This window comes from Grampus griseus (assembly GCF_964374135.1).
Source record: "Grampus griseus genome assembly, chromosome: 14".
NCBI classification, from domain to species: domain Eukaryota; kingdom Metazoa; phylum Chordata; class Mammalia; order Artiodactyla; family Delphinidae; genus Grampus; species Grampus griseus.
Genome location: NC_139008.1, coordinates 72,849,952 through 72,873,983, shown reverse-complemented (window position 1 = coordinate 72,873,983; position 24,032 = coordinate 72,849,952). Strand labels below are relative to the sequence as shown.

The 24,032-nt window shown below is 43.8% G+C and overlaps 1 protein-coding gene across 1 annotated transcript; it reads left to right on the top strand.

Moving 5' to 3' along the window:
- Positions 1–6,829: 6,829 nt before the first annotated feature.
- OSER1 (oxidative stress responsive serine rich 1) lies at positions 6,830–17,353 on the top strand. The gene is made up of 4 exons (XM_082671467.1): positions 6,830–6,970; positions 10,621–10,736; positions 13,682–13,795; positions 16,081–17,353. The coding sequence occupies exons 2-4, from the start codon at positions 10,660–10,662 to the stop codon at positions 16,766–16,768; spliced, it is 879 nt and encodes a 292-aa protein (XP_082527593.1). The 5' UTR covers positions 6,830–6,970; positions 10,621–10,659; the 3' UTR covers positions 16,769–17,353.
- The last annotated feature ends 6,679 nt before the right edge of the window (positions 17,354–24,032 follow it).

The window sequence follows — 24,032 nt, the reverse complement described above, 5'->3', positions numbered from 1 at the left end:
AAGATCGCACATGCTGCGGAGCAACTAAGCCCATGCACCACAACTACTGAGCCTGCGCTCTAGAGCCTGCGAGCCACAACTACTGAGCCCGCGTGCCTAGAGCCCATGCTCCGCAAGAAGAGAGGCCAACGCAATGAGAAGCCCACGCACCACAACGAAGAGTAGCCCCCGCTCGCTGCAACCAGAGAAAGCCCACACGCAGCAACAAAGACCCAACGCAGCCAAAACCAATTTATTTATTATAAATAATAATATTTATAATAAATAATTTATTATTTATTATAAATAAATAAATTTAAAGAAAAAAAAAAGACTCCACAATTCCACTACAGGGGGCATGGGTTTGATCCCTAGTTAGGGAACTAAGATCCCGCATGGTGCACAGCACGGCCAAAAAAAAAAAAAAATGTTTTTGAGGAATATTTTGTGCCATGGAAGATGCTTACAATAGTTAATGAAAAAAAAGCAGAATATAAAACTGTATACATAGTTTATCAGCAATAAAAATACATATATTTAGGGAATTCCCTGGCAGTCCAGTGGTTAAGACTTCACACTTCCATTGCAGGGGGTGCGGGTTCGATCCCTGGTCGGGGAACTAAGATCCCACATGCTGTGCAATGCAGCCAAAAAAATAATAATTAAATTAAAAAAATAGATACATTTAAAATAATAATAATAATAGCAGCTAACATTTGTTGGACACTCACCAGGAACCTGGCAGCGTCCTATCAAATCACTCACTCGATCCTCTCCAAGCCCTCTGAGGTGGGTCTTGTCATTACCCCCATTTTTCAGAGCAGTAAATGGAGGCACAGGGGCTTGGGCAGCATGTCCAAGGCCACACAGAGGGGTGGGTGTGGTGAAGCCGGACTTCTAACAGAGCCAGCCTGGCTCCTAGGCACATCACAGCACTGCGACAAAATGCTGACAGTGGTCGTCCCCGGGTACTGGTAGTGGGGGACAAAGGCTGACGGCTGCTGCAGGGCCACCCAGGGCTTCTCCCCTCAGAACCTGAATCCTGTGCAGAGCGGCGTGGAGGGATCACAAACGTGTGGCATCTGATGGCGAGGGGCTGCCTGCGAATTCCTGGGCCCTGGCAAAGGCTGTGTCCCCAGTCTGATGAGGCCTGGCTGTTTAGCATTCCCTTTTGTTGAGTGAGCTTTCTGATATCCTTCCAGTAAATTCCTTTTCCACTCAAGCTAGTCAGAGTGGATTTCTCTATTCTCTGACACAGGCTCACCCAGGGAGTGAATGAGGTGAGAAGCATGGTGTGGCGAGGCCTGAGGACCGCAGACGAGCAGAAGAGGAGCCTGGGGAGGAGACGGAGCAGGACAGGCAGCGAGGACGGCCTTGGGCGCAGGGATCACAGAAGCTGGAAGGGGAGTGAGTTGAGGAGGAGGCCACGACCAGCGTCAGCCAGTGCTCAGAACTCAAGCAACGTGAGAGCTGAGAAAGGGGCTGCTGGATTCAGTAGCAAGGAAGCCACTCCTGCCCTTGGCCAGAAGCATTTCAGTGAGGATGGAAGTCTGGTTGCAGCAGACTGAACAATGAGAATCAAAGGAGAGACACTGACTATGGTCTAATGGGGAGAAAAAGGACGGGAACTTAGGGGGAATCCAGGTAGAAAGGGGCTTTGTGGGTTTGGGTTTTGTGGGGTTATTTTGTTTGTTTTGTTTTTGTTTTTTTAAATACAGGAGAAGACATGATGTATGTTTGCACGTACAGAAAAAATGGTGTGAGTTTCCAGAGAAGGTGCAAGAGACAGGAACCAAAGTGATGTTACAGTGGGGGCTTGTCTTGGAGGGAAGACACTTTAAGGAGGTGGGAAGGGAAAAGAATGGCGGTAGAGACAGGCAAAGGTGAACGGACGAAGACCAAGGTCTCAGATGGCATCTGAGGGCACAGGAGCACTCTTTTGGTGAAACCTTTTCCTCTTCCCTCAGGCAGAATAAGATGCTCATGAATTATAGGTAGATGTCAACCCTTGAGAGGGCGGCAGACTGGTTTAGAGCACAGGCAGGGCAAGGAAAGAATTCTTGGGAGTTGAGTCTGAGCCAGGAAACCGTGACACAGCAGCTCAAATGCAGAATAAGTTGAAGACTCTCATCAAGACACAGCTTCATTCAAAGTTAAAAAACCAAACCCAGCCATTGGGCAGTTGGCAGATATAACAAGTATGAGAGCCTAGAAGCTTAGCTCAACAGCTTCAGAGCAGGGCTCTTTAAACCTGCCGCGGCTGTTGTTTGGCGTAGGTAAGATACTTCAGGATTCAAACATCAGAACCCAAGGTCCACGGTGCAAAGTCTGGCTCCCCCGCCCCCCCATGCTCTGACCTGCTTCTCTTGCTGTCCTGTATACCTTTTCAGTGTTTCTTTATTCACACACAAGTAATACAAATATATATTCTTAGCTCACATCTTGGTTTTTTGTTTGTTTGTTGTTTACTTACTGTATCTTGGAGAGCTTTCCTCAGTCCACAAAGAGCTTCCTCTGTTTCCAGCTACCTAGCGCTTCTGCATGGAGCCGCACCACGGTTTCTGTGCCCGGTCCTGTACAGATGGACATCTGGGTTGTTTCCAATCTTTTCGCTCTTACAACCAATGCTGCAATGGCTAACCTTTTACATAAGTCATTGCATGGATCTACAAATGTCATCTACAGGGTGGATGCCTAGACTTGTCATTTCACAATCCCTCCAGTAATATCTGAGCGAGCCTGTTGCCTACTGCCCACCCCCTACCTCCAACCCCACCGAATGTGCTCTCAAAGTTTGGAATTGTTGCCAACCCGATAGGTTACAATTGGTATCTCTGTGCACTTTTAACAAGCATTCATTTTTTTGAAGACTGAAAGTAAGCATCTTTTCATATGTTTGTATTTCTTTTTTTGGTGAACTATCTGTTCATATGCTTAGCTCCTCTTCTCCATTTTGCTGCTGCAAAAGTTCTTAACCTTGGGTCTTTTTCAGAGGGTCTTGTGACTCCGATAAGGTTAAGATTTATGCGGTAAAAAGAACAGTCACCCTAATCCAATACATATCTTGTGTTATACATAGAGGTTTTGTTTTTAGTTTTTAAAACATTTTATTGAAATTAATACATATACAGAAAAATGTACCTATACTATGTGTTATAGCTTGATGAATTTTCACAAACTGAACACATTCCTATAACCAACATCAGATCAAGAAACAGTATTACCAGCACCCCAGTAGCTCTTCTCAATAATCCCTTCCTGTCCTCACCATTTACAGATTCTTTTCTTCTGTAGCTTTACTGGTTGATTCTAATTCTTGGCCTTAATACCTTCCTGATGTCATCATACAGTTTAAATTGCAAAGTTGAATGAAAATTTGAGTTAGAAGGCAAGTGATTCATAACTATCAGTCTTCAACAGTTTTGAAAACCCACTCTACTCTGTAAAGGGTTTTAATCACACTTAAGAGAATCTGCGATCCTCGCGCTCCCCCTGCTGGTGATCAATAGTTACCAGGAAAAGCCTCCCATCCCCGCTCCAGGCTCTGAGGATTGAGTCCTGGGACTCAAGCTGCTGCAGATTTAACCAGAACCAGTGCCTAGAGGGATAGAGTGAGGTCACTTATCAAGGCATCCCGAAATTCCCATTCCCTCCCCTTTCTGTGAGCCAATATTTGAGGAAGGCAACTATCAACTAACAGATCATAATAAGTTTGGGGGCTATGAATAGAATGACAGGAAAACACAGTTAATCTCCACTTCCCCACCTCTCGCCTATTCCTCCCCAAACAAGAGACTGCTGTGAAGGGGCGTGCTGCTAAAATCAACTGTCAAAGGAGCCAAAAGCCCCCAGTTACAGGTCTCAAAAGCCAGTGGGGAGCTTCCCTGGCGGCGCAGTGGTTGAGAGTCCGCCTGCCGATGCAGGGGACACGGGTTCGTGCCCCGGTCCAGGAAGACCCCACATGCCACGGAGCGGCTGGGCCCGTGAGCCATGGCCGCTGAGCCTGTGCTCCGCAACGGGAGGGGCCACAACAGTGAGAGGCCCGCGTACCGCAAAAAAAAAAAAAAAGTTACCTTCCTATATAAATTGATTGCTTTTGAGTATAATTTGATGGAACTAGGTTTCCTCTGTTCAATCACTTATAAGGTTCATGTACCAAGAAGGAAGTATACTGTTAAAGGAATTTTACAGCTACCATAGCTTTCTGGTTAGATGGCATTACTATGTGCATTAAGTTCCTGAATATAGTCTCCACATAAGTTCAGGCCTTTTTCTTTGGCTGGAAAGATCCTGTGTCACTGATGTAGGAGCGCAGATCGGGCTTTTTGTTCCCTCAGGTTCTCTCTCTCATTCTGTCATGAGGTACCACACAGTGAATCAGGCCTATATCTAATGACTTGAAATTTCTGGCCACATCAGGTAGTGTGAGTTAACAGACTTTATTCCCGAGAGGTTCTCGCCTTCCAAATACTCCCCGATCAATGAGCCACATCCTCAGAAAGCACCCAACTTTATGATGGAGACATGCTTACCTAAAACAAAGCATTTGAAGACGTTTCAGTTTTTAGGATTTTAACGCTGTATGGGTGGAAATAAGGTAAAATGAAGAATTCACCAAAACTGTACATACCTAGGAACTAACTAACCAGGAACTGTGTTAGGCTTTGGGAATTCAACTGATCTAGATGCAGTCCTTGCCCTCAAGGATGTGTGGTTTTACCCGAAGGAATACTTTCAAATGACAGCTTAAAAACATGTATTTGGTCTTGATGAAATTCCCTTGACATCTTCTGATGGAAAAAATGCACATTTTCCCTTTTTTTTGGCACACCACACAGCTTGCGGGATCTCAGTTCCCCGACCTAGGATTGAACCCCAGCCACGGCAGTGAAGGTACCAAATCCTAACCACCAGACCACCAGGGAAATCCCAATACTTTCCTGTTGCTTATTCTTTTATAAGAGATGTTGAGAAATGGGCAGCAGTGGGTGACCAGGCTTTTGAGACTGTTTAAATCCTGACTCAGTCACTTCCTAGCACTGTGTGACATAGAACGGGAGCTAGAACAAGATACCTAATATCTGAGTCCCAGTCATCCTCATCTGTAAAATGTGTAAAAACACAGGAATATTAAATGTGTGAACATGTGCATGGCTGCTGCATAGTACAGGGTAGTCATTATTAGCATCATTAGGTTTGATGTTGGAACTTCACAATTAACAGGACTTTTTCTTTCTTTTTTTAAAAAAATAAATTTATTTATTTTATTTACTTTTGGCTGTGTTGCGTCTTCATTGCTGCACGCAGGCTTTCTCTAGCGGCAAGCAGGGGCTACTCTACGTTGCAGTGGCTTCTCTTGTTGCGGAGCACAGGCTCTAGGCACCGCGGGCTTCAGTGGTTGTGGCTCGCGGGCTCTAGAGCACAGGCTCAGTAGTTGTGGTGCATGGGCTTAGTTGCTCCGCCGCATGTGGGAGCTTCCCGGACCAGGGCTCCAACCCCTGTCCCCTGCATTGGCAGGCGGATTCTTAACCACTGCGCCACCGGTAAGTCCCAATAGGTTTTTTTCATCCCTTGTCAGTTACTGAGCCTCTCCTATGAACAAGAAGGATTTAAAATGTTTTACCCGCGACATGCTTTAACAACCTTATCCAATGACCTGTAGATTCCATTCCCAGGCATGGGCCAGGCATTCCAAGATCTGGCTGTAGTTAAGTTTAATATACTAAGCTATTCTCAGCAGCCTATCTAGTTAGGTGATTACAGCTAAGGTATTGGGGAGTGGGAGGGTCAAGTTTTGGTTCAGGTGACAACCTCACACGAAGGTTGGGCCGTAACCAACTCTAGCCCATTCTACTGAGGAAAGCCATCTTTTCCTATAAAGCTCTGAGAAGTGCAGACGTGGAGCTGGGGCGTGGTGAGTGAGGAGGGGCACAGCTAGCGCAGCAGAACCAGTCTCGGTGTTGGAGGGAGTGGCAGCTTGTTGCTCAGCCCACCCCTTCTCTGCCTGCCGTCTGAGCAACCGTCAGAGTCATACAAATGGAAAAGATCCCTAAAAATAACCTACTTAGGTGGACTGTCCAAAACTTTTTGCAAAATTTAGTATGCATGTGCGCTTCTCTGTCAAGGTGTTCTACAGTTCTCACCAGATTCTCAAAGGAGTCCATGCCTGAAAAAAACGAGATTCGCTGAAACAGTCCAAGGTCCTCACTTAACGGAAGGGAGAAAATGAGGCCCAGAGAGGGAAACGTAGTTGCCTCAAGTCAAACAACAGGCGTATTAAAGCGAAGGCATTTCAGTTCCAATTCCGGCGTCACGTTCACGGTCCTGACCGTGTCCAATACTTCGTTGCTTCTCTGCAGCCCTGGAAGATCCCCGGGAGTCCAGGGCTGGTGTCGGAGCCCTGGAGATGTCGCAGGCCGTCCAGATTCGAGCATCGAGGAGGCTTGGGCCAAGCGCTCAGACGGGCTCCGTCGCTGTGAAAATCCCCCCACTCCGGCCTCACCCAGCAGAATTCCGCAGCCTCGCTGACTCCAGGTGGAGCACCAAGCACAAGGAGACGCGGGGAAGCGGAGGCAGCTCGACAACGAAGAACAACGCCCACTCACTCACCTGACCGAGAGGAGGAAGCAGGCACACCCCAAAACCCGTTCCAAAGCGAATCCTTTGCGGAGGGCGGGACTAATGAAGAGAAAAACAGGAAATGACGTCAGGAGCACGTGCTTCGCGAGGGGCGGGCGTCAGGCGTTTGAGAGGCGCGGCCATCGCCCCGCGCCTGCGCAGCCACCGCCTGCCGCGTTGCCTAGTCACTGGGGTGGGAGGAGCACGAACAGGGGGCGGGGAGCGTGTCTGAGTGACGCAGGCGCAGTGCGACTCCGGAGGCGCGGGTCGCCCCCTCCGCGGATTTAGATCCGGGTCAGTCAGGCGCCGCGATCGGGGAGAGACGATCTGAAGTGACCGGACTGGCTCACCGGAGCGCCCCTGGCGCCAGGAGGTGCGTGCCCAGACGTGACGGGGAGACGCTGCGGCACCGCGTCTCGGCCTCCAGGCCCGGTCTGGCCACGGGCGGCTTCCTCTGGGCCGTCCAGCTTCGCGTCGCGTTGTTTCCCCGGCGCTAGCTGCCTGGGCCGGGCAGGGCCTGCGCTTCTCCGCGCCCCCTCTGCTGCTGCGGCCTGGCCCTGCCCGAGCTCCGCTCTCTCGCCCCTTCCCGCCTCCGCTGCTCCCGCCCCGTCCCTCGCCTCCGCCCTCTCCCTCTCGTCCGTAGCTTCCTCTTTTCGCCTTTCTCGGCCGCCCTTTGCCCTTTCCCGCCCTTTCCCGCTAGTTTCTGAGCCCCAGTCTCGTTGTGTGCCTCTTCGGCTCTGCCCCCGCCTCCTCCTGCATCCCTTGCCTATTGGCCTGACTCAAGTCTCTCATTCTGGCCCGGGGAGTATCCTCAAGGAGCAGCTTTCCAGCGGGAGACCCCGGGCGGGCACAGCTAGGGCCCTGGACAGCTCCCCTTTCTCCGAACCCCCCAGGTCCCGACCTTTTTCCCCATGTTTAAGCACGACCGATCCAGTTTCTGGGTAAAAAGAATTAACATAGTGCTCTTGCACCTAGAGTGTAGGGGTTTGAGTGAGTAGAGAGAAGCGTGAACGTGTTTTGTCTCGGGGGCAGATTGTTGCAACTTAGTCTTGTTTGCGTCTTCCAGAGTTGCTGGACGCGATTTTCTTCCCCGGATTCCACACTTCCTGGTGGGCAGGGAAATTTTCTAAATCTGTAACATTGTGATGACACTCTTGCGCGCAGATCCTTTATTGATCGTTCTCAGCTCTTTTCAGGGTCCTGGAAATTTGGACCTAGGCTTGAGGTTCAAAGAGGTATTGGTTAAAACTGCAAGATGTAAATAAGATTGTGAGACATACTCTTCGTTGAAAGTCAGAGAAAATCCGGAATTTGCCCTTTTGTTGGAGGAACTTAAAAGAATTTTGTGTTTTCTGAAAGGTTAGGGAAAATCCGAGGCCCCATGTGATTTGACTTAAAACAAAGTAGAAGTTTGATCTTTGGGGGGATTGTTCAATTTCAAGAAGTTAGAGCAATAAAAACTGCAAGAATGCCTCCCACAAATTTAATATTAATGAAGAAGGGCAAGTCATGTACATGTTTCCCGGAGTTAGTTGTACAGCTCTTGAGTTGAGTGAATGGGAAGCTGGGAAGAGGGAGGAGCATAATAAGCCTTTTTGTAATTACAGACATGCTCTGATTTAGCTCTTGCGGTCATGCCTAAGATTCACCTTTGCCCTGGGTTAATATAACTGAGGGAAAAGGTGAGTAATCAAAATGCTGGAAGTCTGAGACTAGTTTAATTGGAACTTCATTCCTAAAGTTTTACTCTGTAGCCAGTTTTATTTTGGTCTGTTTTGGTTTTTAACTGATGGATCTTTTAGTGTGTCAACAAGAATATTAGCTGAGTTTGTATTAACATCTAGAGGTCACCTGCAGTAATGTTAAGTTAACACTGTGTAATTAAAAGTTCCATGTTTGGGTGCAGAGCATCTTAGCACAGTGTTAGGGCAGGAATGAGATTCCAGTCCTTACAGGAATAGGGTTCACAGTCCTGGTGTCAGGTTCTCCCTTGTATCTCCCTTGTATCCCCGTATTCTTCAGCAGGAAGAATTTGTTTATAGACTACAGAAGCACCTTTTTAGATGCTGTGGAGCTTCAAAAATAATAGAATATGTGATCTTTGCTCACCCCTCTCCCCAAGTATATAGGACATTATTGTGTATCTGGGAGAGGGTCCTCCTCTGAATCCTGAAGAATTAAGAACCAGTGAAATGTGGAACTGATAATGTTTCCTCAAATTGATGTACTGGTTAAGTAAACCAGCAAAATACATATGGGGAGTGTATTTAAATTTTTTGTCTTAAGAAGTTGAGGTGAAAGCTAGCTGAATTCTTTTGACACTGTTTTCAGTGCTCCCCAGAGATCTGCCTAAAATACCTTCTACACATTAATAAATGAAACAAATAGTCTTGATCACTTGCTTCTTAATTTTGCCACTGGTACTACATGGTTACATTATATCAAACATGTTATGACACCGTGACCTGTAGAATATTAGAGGTCTCACAATAACATCAAACCCACCCCTGAGAAATGAGCAGATATAGAATCAGAGAGGATCCAAGGATCCACAGAGGCACTGCTCCCTCTGAGGGTGCCTAAGGGCACTCTGGAAATAGAGAAGGTAAAGTGAATTCTTCGCTTCAAAAATTCCCCATCTTATATTTTTTGTTTTACTTTTTTTCTTTCTGATTCCCTGTGATATGTTTATAGAGATTGATTTATGCTTTGTTCAGGATGTGGTATTAAGAAATTTTTTACCCCGAGTCAAAAAAAATGGGAGACTAGAGTCAAAGAATTTATTAACTTCTCTATTGTATCTCTTGTTGCTTTGGTTGGTCTCTCTCCCATCTTTTTTTTTTTTTTTTGGTTTAAATATAAAAATCAGGGTAGAAGAAATGGAGAACTTTGGTTAATCAAGCTAGTTGATTAAGTGGAGATCATTTAAAGGCACATCTGTAGAATAATTTCAGTTTTTTCCTTTACTTTCTACCTCTTTTTTTAGCTAATTTTGTTTTAAGTTTGTTTTTGAGTTGCAAGTATAGTTCATCTATTCTTGTAAGAAAATATTTGAAGCTAAAGAAAACAAAGGTTGAGTGTGGAGTAAGCAGTATCATTGAAACTTGTTTGCAATCCTGCCTTAGTAATGGTAACATCTTGATACGTGGGTATGAATATTAATATGAGTATAAACATTGATATCTGGGTCAGGATTGCTTTAGAGAAATGCTATCATGTGTCACAAAGTTATTCTTACCTGAAATGTTTAGAGCTGGATGAGACAAACACTCAGTAGTGTTTTTTTTTTTTAAGTAAATTTATTTATTTATTTTTGGCTGCGTTGGGTCTTCGTAGCTGCGCGCAGGCTTTCTCTAGTTGCAGTGAGCAGGGGCTACTCTTCGTTGGGTTTCTCATTGCAGTGGCTTCTCTTGTTGTGGAGCACAGGCACTCTAGGCGTGTGGGCTTCAGCAGTTGTGTCATGCAGGCTCAGTAGTTGTGGCACATGGGCTCAGTTGCTCCGCGGCATGTGGGATCTTCCGGGGGCAGGGCTCGAACCCATGTCCCCTGCATTGGCAGGCGGATTCTTAACCACTGCGCCACCAGGGAAGTCCCCTCAGTAGTGTTTTAAAGCTCAGAGTTCTATATGTTGAGCTTTTCCCTTATATTTCTGATGTAGAGGTCATTTTGTCTGTAGGTTTCTAGACTTCTACAACTGGAGAGATTCACCTCCTGTTAAAAAGTATACTTAAACACAGATTTTAGGTGACGTAGTTTCCAAAACTGTGTAATAGGATATTGGCATCAAGTATTTGGACAGTTTAAATTCCATCATAATAAATATACTTTTTCTGTATTATTTCATGTGTCTTCTCTTAAGAAATAAAACCTACAGTTTCCTAGTCATTGAAACTTCCTTTTAGAAGTAGAAATTTGCTTTTTCTCCCCCTAACAAGCAATGGTAGTATCAGAAATATAGATTTTAACAAAAGTATATGTTTGAACTCACCTGTTTTCACTTTGTTCATTTTATTTTCTTTTTAGTATTAACGGGAACATCGATAGTAGTGTAAAACTTTCACAATGAAATCTGAAGCCAAGGATGGAGAGGAGGAGAGTCTACAAACTGCTTTCAAGAAATTAAGAGTGGATGCATCAGGGTAATTAAATATGGAATATATTATTGGGGAATTGTTTACTAGATTTAAATAGACATTTCCTCAGGGGAGCTCTTTCTCTTCTAAAATTTCTTTTTATTTGTAGAAGGTGTCAATGTTAATAGTGTGACATTTTACCAAATTCTGTACAGCATTGTTTTACTTATAAAAGAAACTCTTCTGTTAAATTTTGAAAAGTAGGTGCTCATTTGTACTCCAAGGCTGGGGGTTCTTCTTCTTAACTTTGAGGAGGGTTCCCCTTCCCCCTCCCCCCACCTCTTTTTAATCAAACATTAGGCAGTGTCCCATCAGAGAGTTCCTCATACATCTCTAGGGAATCACAGTATTTTTCACTAAAAGTGAATTGGCTCAGTAGGAATCTCTGCAGACATTGCGATTTCATGGGCTCTGATTGCTGACCCTATCACTATGGAAACCTGTTCATTAGGGTTCTGTCACTGAGATCAATAATCTTGGACCCTTTGGCCAAACTAATTAGAGCACCTGCAGACCAGCTGCTGTCTGAATGTTAATATTTCACCCTTTGCAAAATGTTCTATGCAGGACTCTTTTCATCCCCCTTCTTTGCCCCAGGCCAGAAGAAATCTCAAAGTTTTAATGGATATAAGAATATTTCATTTCATGAATGGAAACTGAACACTCCACAGCAAGGAGTAAATAATGATTGCTCAAATTTATTATTCATTTACTATGCCCTAGACACTGGCTTAAGTACTCTGTACACATCATCTTATCCTTACTACCAACTTAGAAGATAGATACTACAGAGTATACTATATAGTTTACAGAGGAGCTACAGATGAATTAAGTCACTTGCAAAAGGTCACATTGGTAAGAAGTGGTAGAGCCAGGATTTGAACCCAGACAGTTTATCTCCAGAACCTCTGCTCTTAACCATTCCTTTATATGGTACCTTGAAGACAACATGAAGAAATGCATTCGGTACCTGGTGCATGTAAAATTAAATAGTTGTTAGTTATCGTTATAGCTGTCTGCTTATTGCTAGTACTATTTTTGGCCTACCAAATGAGAGAATTTATGCTAATAGATTTGCACAGTAGCTGTTACAGGTGCTTACATTTGCTTCCATGATACTTCAAATAAGTATCTTCTCCTAGTGATTTTCCAATATGGTCATCTTGCCATTAGAATTGATTAGTACTTTATAAGCTATTTTGGGAAACAGAAACAAAGCAGAAAAACAAATAGTTCCAGATTGCAGTCATAGTGTATTCCTTTGTGATTTCTGGTATAGAAATAAATATTTTTTAATCAGGAAAATGCTAGGAATGTGTAAATGCACACGTACATGTATCCCTTAGTGTATAAATTTATATAACTCTTGATATACAGACTTCTTTCCTGGTGTTTTAAGAAGTTGGAGCATAAAATTAAGCTAGTTCCATGCCCCTAAAATTTACTTGGAACATAAAAAAAACTTTTCAAAATGTCTGTACAATATATGGTCAAATATTATATGTTTGTAGCATGCGCTCTACTTTGAGTTAAGTTATAGAAAGAGAAGGAGCAGTGCAGAGCATTTGAGAAAACCAAATAAGAATACAAGGGGTGAGTCATTACTGTGACTAAGCAGAATAAGACTTGTATAGTGTATCATACGTTTCTAGTTGTTTTGTATTGTTGCTGATTTACGAATGGAACATGTGAGGTACTGACTCATAAAGTAACCAAGCCTTGCCAGGAATTTAGCATGATCCTGTTCAACAGGTTTTGGTTTCTAATGGTATTTGTCTTATCAGGACAAATCTTTATATATTTATTGTAAAACAACATAGTCCTTTTCATCAGACTATAACATAATACATGCTTATTATGGGTAAATCACAAAAACAAAAAAAAAGGATAAAAAAGGAAGTAAAAAATCACAATTTACCAATACCACAGTTAATATCTAGATCATCTGTAATAACAGCATTCACTTTTTTTACACAGTTGAGGTCATAATATACGTACAGGTGTTTATCCATGCTGTTTTCTCTTACGTTACAAGCATAACATAATATTATGTTATAAACATTCTCCCATGTCATTAAGAGTTCTTTGCACAGTTAATTTTTAATAAATTCCTAATATTCCATTGTACAGATTGGCCATAATTTATATAGTACACTATTTTCTATTATTAGACATTTAAGTTTATTTTAAACTATATTTTAGTGAACATCTTTTTACTTAGTAGATTGTCTCTTTCTAAAGGATATTTATCAAGACTACAGCATGTATAGTAGGAGCCCTGTATATGTGTGTATGTATGTGTGTATTGAAAAGTTCCAAAAGAAGTTGATGTTAAATGTTAATGTTGGTGATCTCTGGGTTGTGAGATCATAGATGATTCTTTTCTCTCTTTTAAATTTTTTCATCTTTACTGGGAACCCATGTTACTTATGTAATTTTAAACTGCAGAGATTTAGCTCTGAGTAATATTTCAAGTTTATTGGTTGTAAAAATTAGAATATTTTTGTATAAGTTGTATACTGTTTGAAAAAGTATTTATTTAGATTGAGTCTCCTAAAGTTAGATTGAGTCTCCTAAAGTTTTTGCTCCTAAGCTTAGTTTCCATGGCTCTGGTTTGCCCATATAAAGTAAGTGGTCATTGTCGTTAGCATTCTCCCTGGACATAAGGCCTGATCTGCCCCAGATAAACAGCCTAAAAGTCTATTTATATCCCACTGCTGGTTATACTTAAGAATCATTCTTTTGCTTATGATTTTGCAACTGCGAGCTCTTAGGGATACTCCAACTTTGGTTTCGGAGGAAAATTTACACTAAAAGCTGAGCAATTTTTGAGAAACCCAAACTAGAAAGATAATAAAGGTATTAATACAAGTTGCATTTGGGTTGGTGAGAGCAATATGTTCTCCTCCTTCCATGGTTTTCTAAGCAGTAAACTTTGTTTTTGTCTTCAGGTCCATAGCATCTCTGTCTGTTGGAGAAGGCACAAGTGTCAGAGCATCAGTCAGAACAGCAGTGGATGATACCAAACCTAAAACCACATGTGCATCTAAAGACAGTTGGCATGGGTAAGAGCGTCTCATTGCAGATGATTTTTATCCCAACATCTTAACATACTATTGAATTTTCTTTCCTAAGTATCCAGAAAAGAGTGTTATGATATAGAACCCAAGATGCACCAGTTAAAGAAGACCCTTTCTTCTCATTGTGAATTTGCTGAGACTTGCTGTATAGCCTGGATTGTAGTCAATTCTTATACATGTTCTATGTGTGTTTGAGAAGAATGGCTCTCCTTTAATCATTCTTAGGTTTTATATATGTCCATTAAATTAAGTTTAAAAATGTGTTACTTATAGGATCTTTTTTCAAATAATTTTTTTTTTTGGAAATAATCTGCCTAGTTCTCTAGCTGCTGTTAAGGTATTCCTATTGTTTTTGGTATTCTCCAGTTAGTTGTCCTGCTTTAGTGTGTGCTTCTTGTATCTGTAGATTCTCTTATTGCATCAATTCAGAAAATTTCTCAGCCATCATCTCTTAAAAAATTACCTGTGTTCCCATTCACTGTATTCTTTCTTTCAGAGACTTCAGACTTTTTATTCTGTCTTACATACCTCTTAACTTTTACATTTTTCCAAATCTCTTAAGTTTCTGTGCTGTCTTCTAGGTCAAGAGTTGGCAAACTTTTTTGGTAAAGGGTCAGAAAATAAATATTTTAGGCTTTGGAGGCCAAGAGGTGAGATCCAGGGATATTTTGTAGGTACTTAAAAAGGGAGAAAACTCCTGCCCTGCCCTGTTTGCTTGATGTTCACCATCCTGGCTGGTGGACACACTTTGTGTTCAGTTGCTGAGACAGTCTGAGGCTGAAATGATGAGCCTGGTGGGATGGGTGGGGAGGGAGCATTGCCAGGATCAGTTTTACTCTCTGCCTCAGTGGCACCCAGATTCCAGCACACCCTCTCTCCTCCAGAGAGCCTGGTACAAACTGAGATTCTACCTCTCAGTACCTAGCGATTGTTGACAGCAGAGCCCCAACATGTAGATGGTAGCCAGTGAGGGCCCCAGGCCGTGGTGTAATGCACATGTCTGCTGGCCAGGAAGACGGGCACAGGGAGTGGAGGGAAGAACAGGGGCAAAGCGGGGTCCTCAGGCATGTCTGCCTGGCTTACAGTTCTAGCCTATGGGAGCAGTGTCCATGGGCTGTACAGAAACAGGTAGGGGGCCGGATTTGATTCAGAGACTGCAGTTTGCTGACCTCTGTTGTAAATAATTCAGATTTATCCTCCAGTATTTTCTTTTCTTAGCTGTATGTGTTCTGCTGTTTAGCCCATCTATTTAGTTTAATTTCAGTTACAAAGTTTTTAAAGTTCTACTTGGTTCTGTTTTCAAATTTGCTTGGCAATTTTGAGTCTTTTTTCTCTTTGCTCAATTCTTTTTTTTTTTTTTTTTCTTACTATTTATTTATTTTTGGCTGCGTTGGGACTTCCTTGCTGCACGCGGGCTTTCTTTAGTTGCAGCCAGCGGGGCCTACTCTTCGTTGTGGTGCGTGGGCTTCTCATTGCGGTGGCTTCTCTTGTTGTGGAGCACGGGCTCTAGACACGCAGGCTTCAGTAGTTGTGGCCTGCGGGCTCTAGAGCGCAGGCTCAGTAGCTGTGGTGCACGGGCTTAGTTGCCCCGTGGCATGTGGGATCTTCCTGGACCAGGGATCGAACCCGAGTCCCCTGCATTGGTAGGTGGATTCTTAACCACTGCACCACCAGGGAACTCCCTCAATTCTTATTTATTTAAAATTTTATAAAATGTTACAGTATGTCTGATAATTCCCAATATCTGAAAACTTCAGAGAGTCTAAATCTGTTTTTCAGCTGTGATAGAAATGAATTCTAAATCTGCTCTTCTGTTGAGTAATCACGGCAGAGTGGCTGTTTGTAGCATTAGCCCCGCAGGGTACTGAAGCTGCTGTGCTGCATTCAGGGCGTGGAGCACAACATTGAGGTTTTAACAGCATCAGTCTAAGCTGTCTGTGCAGGGTGCTTCTCCAGACCCACTGGTCAGAGGTTCCCAAGCCAAGGGTTGGGCAGGGCAGACAGGTATTCTGCGCCAAATGTTTTGTCCAAGAAGTGCGATTTAAAACTCCCCTTTACCTCTCCTGTTTCTATACCTTGGTAATAAGGAGATATTGACGTTTTTGAGACACAGAGACTTAGGCAGCTTGAAAATAGATAGGCACATCTCTTTGGGGGAAACTTATTTAGACTCATAAACCAGAGAGGTGGCAAATTTCCAACTATCTTAAAGAATCTCTTTAGGAGACCTCTGTATTCCAACATCTTCTTGTGCATTTTTTTCCTCTTAGGTCTACAAGGAAGTCTTCACGAGGAGCAGTGAGGACCCAGCGTCGTCGGCGTTCTAAGTCTCCTGTCCTTCATCCTCCAAAGTTTATACATTGCAGTACAATAGCTGCTTCCTCGAGCAGCCAGCTCAAGCACAGAAGCCAGGCGGACTCCCCTGATGGCGGCAGTGGGCTGGGAATTGCAACCCCGAAAGAGTTCAGTGCAGGAGAATGCTCAGCTTCTCTCGATACTCATCACACAGGGGCAGTTATTGAGCCTTTGAGAACTTCGGTTCCAAGGCTCCCATCAGAGAGTAAGGAGGAAGACTCCTCTGATGCTCCCCAGGGCTCCCAAGCAAGTCTCAAGGCCAATGATCTCTCTGACTTCCAATCCGTTTCCAGGCTAAACCAGGGCAAGCCATGTGCATGCGTAGGCAAGGAGTGCCAGTGTAAGCGGTGGCATGATATGGAGGTATATTCCTTCTCAGGCCTGCAGAACGTCCCTCCCTTAGCCCCAGAGCGAAGATCCACGCTGGAGGACTACTCTCAGTCGCTTCACACGAGAACTCTGTCTGGCTCCCCCCGCTCCTGTTCTGAGCAAGCTCGAGTCTTCGTGGATGACGTGACCATTGAGGACCTGTCAGGCTACATGGAATATTACTTGTATATTCCCAAGAAAATGTCCCACATGGCAGAAATGATGTACACCTGAGAGCAAGAAGCTCATTACTGTGCTTTAACCAGTGAAGGCTTGTCGGAGAGCTTAGTTAACGGCAGACGTTGCGGCCGCCTTGGTTGAGGAGACATCTCCTTCTGCTCACTGTGCTTGCAGTAAAAACTTCTTGGCATCTCAGTTAATCTTCATTCTTGAAATTTAACTCTCTGAGTTCTTACGTACCCACCAAGGCAAGCCGATCAAAAGAACAGTCCCTCTCATTTAGAACTGTTCCTGGGGGATGAAGAAATGACTGCTTGACCGGTAGCAGTGGGCCTGTGGTGAAAGCCTTTGAAAAACAATTTTTCAGCATTTTTCAGATCTGTTTCAGATTTGGGTGCCAAGGAGAATGAAATGTGGTTTTGTACCTGGACTGAACATTTGTCATGCTGTAGTTGCCAGCCCAGAGTATTAGAAGTTTTATGACTGGTTTAAACCAGCTCTGATTTAACGCAAGATTTATTGTGTCTTTAAAGGTTTCCTGTGTTATTGTTAAGCCAGAGATCTAAGGTTTAGATTCAATACGAATAAACTAGCTGGCCTGCCCTATATTGTTTGAGAGAATCATTAACCATCACTAAATAAACCCCTGCTGGTGCTCTTCACCCTGAGACATGTCACATGAAGTTTCTTACGTGAGAAGTGACTTGGAGTGGGGCTGCTTCAGTTGGGGGAGGGGGTGTGGTATTTGAAACTGCTGTGCGTCTTCTCCATCTCCGGCATTTTAGTACATATGGCACGTTTCAGTCACTTGCAGTGTAGATCTCATACCTCAGTTTCAAATGTTCTGGATGGATATTATCTCTTTGTACTGCCCTCCTATCCTGGCAACCCCCAAAGAGAATTTTATACATGCCATATCCAGTATTTAATGGCCAACCAGCCCCACAGTTCCCTCCAAAGTTTGGTAAAAAAAATCTGTCCTCAGTGTCAGCTGGAGGATTAATCCCTTCCTTTTCCAGGTGGCTCCAAAGTGAATTTTATGTATGCCGTATAACAATTCAGACCATCCTAAGCGTACCTATCAAATTTAGTGAAAATTTGTCCAGCCATTTTAACGTGTTAACAGAAAGTTTGTTGCACTTTTATTTTGATCACAAAATAGGTTTTACTCTTCACTAAAACATCCCACTAATGTGGAGTTGATTCATGACAGTGGGGTTTGGGCTTCATAAATAGGTGATTTGTACTTGGGAGAGGTGGGAAGGGTATTTACTGGAAAAGCCCTGAACTTAAGTAGTGAGAGACCCCAGCTAGTTACTAGTTTAGTATGAATTTAGTAATATCTGAAGACTCTGGTTGGAGCAAGAGAGCCTTGTCATCACAGTGCTAGAAACTTAACAGTTTTCTTAATGCGAACAGAAGGTGCACTATTTCAAATAACTGAGGCAGAAGTTCTGAAACTGTTTGGTCTCAGGACTCTTTTACAAATTTGAGGATCTCAAAGAGCTCTTGTTTATGTGGGTTATATTTACCTGTGTTTACCATATTAGAAATTAAAACTAAGAAATTTTAAGACTATTACTTCATTTAAAAATAATGAAGAATCCACAAATCCATTTAAGTTAATATAAATAATATTTTTAATCGGAAAACAACTTTTCCAAAACAAATATTTAGTAAGAAGAGTGACAGTGTTTTATGTTTTTGCAAATCTCTTTAATGTTGGGCTTAATGGAAAACAGCTCTATTCTCATATTTGCTTCTGCAATCTCTTGTGACATCCCATGTCGTATGACTTCTGGAAAACTCTACACTTGTGAGCGAATGAGCATGAAAAAGACAAATGCTGTGTTAATATTATGAAAATAGTTTTGACTGCACAGATAGCCTGGTGGAGTGGATTCCCGGACCACTCTTTGAGAACCACTGATCCTAGGCTATTAGAGCTTCTGGTTGTAAAACTACCTACCTCCCCAGCCCTGACCTCCACAACTAGTGTTTTGCTTCACCTTTTTTACTAGAGAGAAGTGGAGCAAATTGGGCTGAACATGTTACTTGAATGAAAATTGTTCCTAAGTCTCTTAAGTCCTTTTTAGTTTACTTATCAAACCAGTGATCTGGTTATTTACTTAATTCTGTATATTAACAGAACAGTCACCAGAGAATGATGAATCATGCACATTCCTTTTATACAAGGTTGTTAGGAGGGGTGTCAGGATTGAAAAGGACCAAGTTCCAATGGCCGAGTAACCTGTTGAAGAAATCCAAACTTGGATGAAAGCTTAGGCATTCCAGATTTGCAGGAAGGAGTTGTAAGCATTTACATCTCAGTCAAAATCTTCCTCAAAACATGAATCTTGAAGCCCTCAGTTACTCTGCTCACACCCAGATGGGCCAGCTTTAATGTGTCCCTGATTAGAACATTTGACCTTTTGTGAGTGCAACTTATGGGACCAGTGTTTGTCAAATGCATCCTGAAAAATGGATTCAGATCGTGGCTTGAGGAATTTTTACTCTGATGTTTTGGAAGGTGGCATCCTGACATGTCCCTTTACTTAATAACTGTTTATTGAACATTCATTCAACAAATATTTATCGAGTGCTGACAACACACCAGGCACACTATACTAGGTGCTGGGACTAGAACAGCATCATGTCCTCAGTGCAGAAAATGTTAACGGAGAGAGAAGGATTAGGAGAGAGTAAGGGCTGGGGTGGGGGGGGAGGGGGGTGTTGCCATTTTAATTGGGGTGATCAGAGAAGCTTCTGTGAGGTGACATTTGAGCAGAGACCAGAAGAAAGTGAGGGAGTGAGCCATGTGGATGTTTGGGGGAAGAGCATTCCTGGCAGAGGACAGCAAGGATATCTGTGGCCTGAAGCAGGCGAGGTCCAGAAGTGTGAGTTAGGGGCAGATCGTGGAGGCCCTCAGAGGCCGTTCTAAAGGCTTTGACTCCTAAAGAGATAGGGAGCTTTTGAGGGGGTTTGGAGGAGAGGAGAGGCATATCAGACTTGTCTTTTAGAAAGAGCACTGGCTGCTCTGTAGACTAAGAGGGAAACCAGGAGAAGGAAGAGAAGGAGGCCGTCAGGAGGCTCCTGCAGTAGGCAGTGCTTTCTAGTGGCTCGGACGCTTGGCAGTGCGGGAGAAAAGACGTATCCCGGGATTATTTTGAAGGTAGAGATGATGGATATAAGGTGTGAGAGAAGCGTTGGTATTAAGGATGACTCCAAAGGTTTTAATACACTGGGAGTTGGCTGGAGGGGCGGATCTGGGAGGAGACCTTGGGAGTTTGATTTTGATCTTCTCAAGTCTGAGATGCTTATGAGATATCATGTAGAGATGCTGAGTTGGAGGTTGGTTATGTGACTGAAGATCGAGAGAGGTACAGGGTGGAGATACAAAGTTAGGAGCCATCAGAATGTGGCTGTTAATGAAAGCTCTGCAACTGAAGGAGATCACCTAGGAAGTAAATGATAATCAGTCAGAGGACCAAACTCTGGGCCATTTCCAAGGTATAGAGATCAGGGGAATGAGGAGGAACCAGCAGAAGACTTGAGTGGTAGCAGCCAGTGAGGCAGGAGCAGAACCAAGAGACGAGCCCTAGAAGTCGAATGAAAAAGCATCTCAAGAAGGGAGTGGTCAGTTGCCAAATAATGCGCGGAAGGGAAGATGAGGACACCCAGTATGTGCAGGTGCCACGCACGCAAAGAGGAGCCAGAGTGCCAGGCAGGCACTTAGGAGGTGTTCATGCACTTTTTTTTTTTTGGAATCAAGGTAATCTTTGCTTCAAACAGCTCATAGTTTGAGGGAGGAGCCAGTATGTGGGAAGGCACATAACCCAGCCAGGTAACTTGTCTGGGAGGTGAGCCTTCTTCAGCTAAGTCTTTGATGGCTGAGAAGAAACTCAAGCGGATACCTGTGTGCATTTCTTCTCTGTTCTGCATTTTCAGTTCTCTCCTCTCCACCTTCCCTAGGAAGAAGCCATGCTTGAGAAGTTGAGAAAGAAATAGAGGAAGCAAGTGACTGCCCCCTCCGACCAAAGAACAGAACCATGGAGTGAGAAAAACCCTGTGAAAAAGAGAGAATGGGATAGCTACCTATAATAACAGTTTAAAATTCATCCCAAGACCATTCTCTTTGGTTTGAAAGAACTTGGTATTCCTAAGAAAAATCTGTTGTAATGCACATGTGGCCACAAGGGGTCTCCCTTTCCTTGAAACTCACTGGTTTAAAGGGAGATGCAAAAAAGGGATGGCTGGTCACGTAAGGCCAGTACCAAATTTGGCAAAGAATTTACTTAAACTTTTAAGAAATCAAAGTGTCCCTTTACCAATAACACAGTTTATCAGTTTAAAAAAGGAAAAACCACAGGGTAACGTTGAGTAAACATGTACTGGGAAGAGTAAGGAGTGCTTCAGTGTCAATATACTTAATATTTAGGGGGTGATTCTTCCCTCTTTGGTGACTATTTTATTAATCATGATAGTTTGAAAAGCAACTTGTCATGTGAGGATAATATTGATATTTGATATTGATACCTAATATTGATATTAGGTGTTTAGTCTGTTATAAGCCTTTTTACAGCATTAACTCACATAATACCCAGCCATATAAGGTAGATACTATTATCCTTCATACCAAGAATCCTTTGAGATAGGTACTTTTACAGATGAAGAATTTGTGGCTTAGAGAAATTAACAATTTGTCCAAGGTCACACAGCTTGTGAGGGGCAGAACTGGGATCTGAACACAAATCTAACTCCACAACTATCTACCTGACACAGCCGATGGTAAGTAAGTGGATGCATGAATTTGTACATCATTAAGAAACTGTTTTTTAATTTGAAAACATACAGTGGTTCTTTTTTTTTTTTTATGTGTGTCTGTCCAGTTTTCCCAGCATTACTTGTTGAATAGACTGTCTTTTCTCCATTGTGTATTCTTGCCTCTTTGGTCATAGATTAATCAATCACAGGTACGTAGGTTTATTTCTGGGCTCTCTATTCTGTTGCATTGATCTATGTGTCTGTTTTTGTGCCAGTACCACACTGTTTTGATCACCGTAGCTTTGTAGTATAGTCTGAAATCTGGGCGGGTTCTATTTCCAGCTTTGTTCTTTTTCCTCAGGATTGCTATGGCAATTCGGGCTCCTTTGCAGTTCCACATAAATGTTAGGATTATTTGCTCTAGTTCTGTGAAAAATCTCCTGGATATATTGATAGGGATTGGACAAGATGACTTTTAAACCCCTCCCCATTTGTGTGTGGGTTTTTTTTTTTAATTTTATTTATTTATTTTTATAAGCAGGTTCTTTTTAGTTATCTATTTTTTACATATTAGTGTATATATGTCAATCCCAATCTCCCAATTCATCCTCACCCCCCATTCCCCCCACAGTGGTTCTTAACCAGGGATGAGAGTCAGATTCATCTGAGGAGCTTTTAAAAAGAATGCAAGTGCCCAAGCCTTCTCCTAGGACAATCTAACTCAGTAGGTTGGAGATGGGGTGGGACTCTGTTCATGTTTTTAAGTTCTACAGGTGATTCTTACATGTACCCACCCTTGGTAGGGAACCACCGTAGGGAGCTGTACGGTGGCTACACCTATGCAGGCTGAACAGCTCCCTAGAACACAGTAGCCACCAGCCTTAGAACAGGATTTTGGTGATTTGGCTGGCATTTAACTACAAAGGGTATTGAACTCCCTCTGGCTTCCAGTTTGAGATGCTCTTTCCTCTCCCCTGGAGAGCAGAGCTGGAAAGAAACGTGTGATTTTCCAAAGACCCAGCAGAAGTGGCAACAGCAGAACTCTCTAGGGGCAGCACTGAGGTGCTCTCAGCTGTGAACTGTGCAAGCAGGCTGTCGGTCAACCCGCGGGAGGAGTGAGTCAAAACCCAGATGATACAGTCTTTATCTACTGCTTTTTGCTGCATGTCAGCTTGGCAAAGAACCAGCAGTAGAGAGCTCTGAGGCTGGGTGTTTCTACCTGGGGGTGAAATGTGGGCAGAGAAGGGCTCTTTAAGACAGGGTTGTGAACGAGGAAGGAACCAAGTGGTAAGAACCAGGATCAGCTGGGGTGAAGGGAGAGAGGCTTTTCTATCCATTCCTTAGACAAGAACACATCTTCTACAGTGACTTTAAGTGGCCTAAGTCATCATGGGATTTGGAGTATGACGGATTAGTCTGAAGTCAGATAATAATAGTTGAATGTTCTCAGGTCACTTCTGTGCTTGCTTTTTTGGTGATTTCTATCCTCCTCCTCCCCCATCTCACACACACACAGCTTCCTGTGCTTGGTGGCTCCTACCTTTTCCAGAATTACTCCGTGTTCCTGGTAACCCTGGGCTCAGTTGGAATTTTCAGTCTCTAGCCTTGGCCACTGCCTCTCGTCTTGGAGATTTATTTGTCCCTTTCGCTGGATTTTGGTGGGAACCTGAGTGCTGGTCAGTCCCTTTGCTCTTGACCCTGCCCCAAGAGCTTTCTGAAGTCTGGCCTCCCAGGCTCTTAGGACAGCACAGCAAAAGAGAGCTTGGAAAGGGAATTAAAAAAAAAAAGAATCACAATCCTTGAGTATTTCTGAGACGACCTCATTCCAATACAACCAGAAACACTGTGTCTCAGAACTAGAGAGAGGAGGGCAGTCTCCCTGCCCGTCAGAAGAGAGAAAGGGAGTGATCCGTGGCCCATGCTTCTTGCACTGTGTTCTTTCCAGGGTTTTCCCAGGGTTGGGGGGAAGGGAGGGAATTTGGGGTTGTACTAGACTCAGACTCGCTTTATCTTCCCAACTCTTGTCTCCAGAACCTCACCTCTCTTCCTGAGTTCTCTCCTCCACTCTCAAAAGCATACGTGAACCCACGCCCCGTTCCTTTCTCTTTAGGTCACCAGATTCCTTTATGGGGTTGGCAGTGGTGCTATAACAGCCCCAGGTCCTGCGGGGGCATGTGAGTGGTGCTGGGGCTGAGATATGCTAACTTCTATGCTCTGGGGGATTCTAAGTGCTCCGGGACCGGGTGTTCTGCTGGTCTTCCTCTCCTCTCCCTGCCTGCAGACTCAGGGGACCAGGAAGGTGGAAGGGAGCTCTTACCCAAGAGAGGAAAAGCCACCAAAGCTCCCCAGCTGCCCACGCTTAGTTCTCAGCTTCCCGTCCTCATCCCTCCAACCACTCCCTGAGTCTGGAGCGCTAGCCCAGTTTGAAATACCCCTCCCACTTTGAAGGAGGCTGGGCCGGCCAGGGGGTTATTTTGGGAGCAGCTTCTGAGCTCCAATGGCCTTGTTAGGGCAACACTGACCTTTCCATCCCAGGAGGAGGGCAGGATTGGAG

What these genes read in the sequence shown, in the direction of transcription:
- OSER1 (XM_082671467.1), top strand. Translation starts at nt 10,660, where the DNA reads ATGAAATCTGAAGCCAAGGATGGAGAGGAGGAGAGTCTACAAACTGCT. An exon ending in TTAAGAGTGGATGCATCAGG is followed by an intron (nt 10,737 to 13,681) that starts GTAATTAAATAT and finishes TTTTGTCTTCAG; the next exon opens with GTCCATAGCATCTCTGTCTG. An exon ending in TCTAAAGACAGTTGGCATGG is followed by an intron (nt 13,796 to 16,080) that starts GTAAGAGCGTCT and finishes TTTTCCTCTTAG; the next exon opens with GTCTACAAGGAAGTCTTCAC.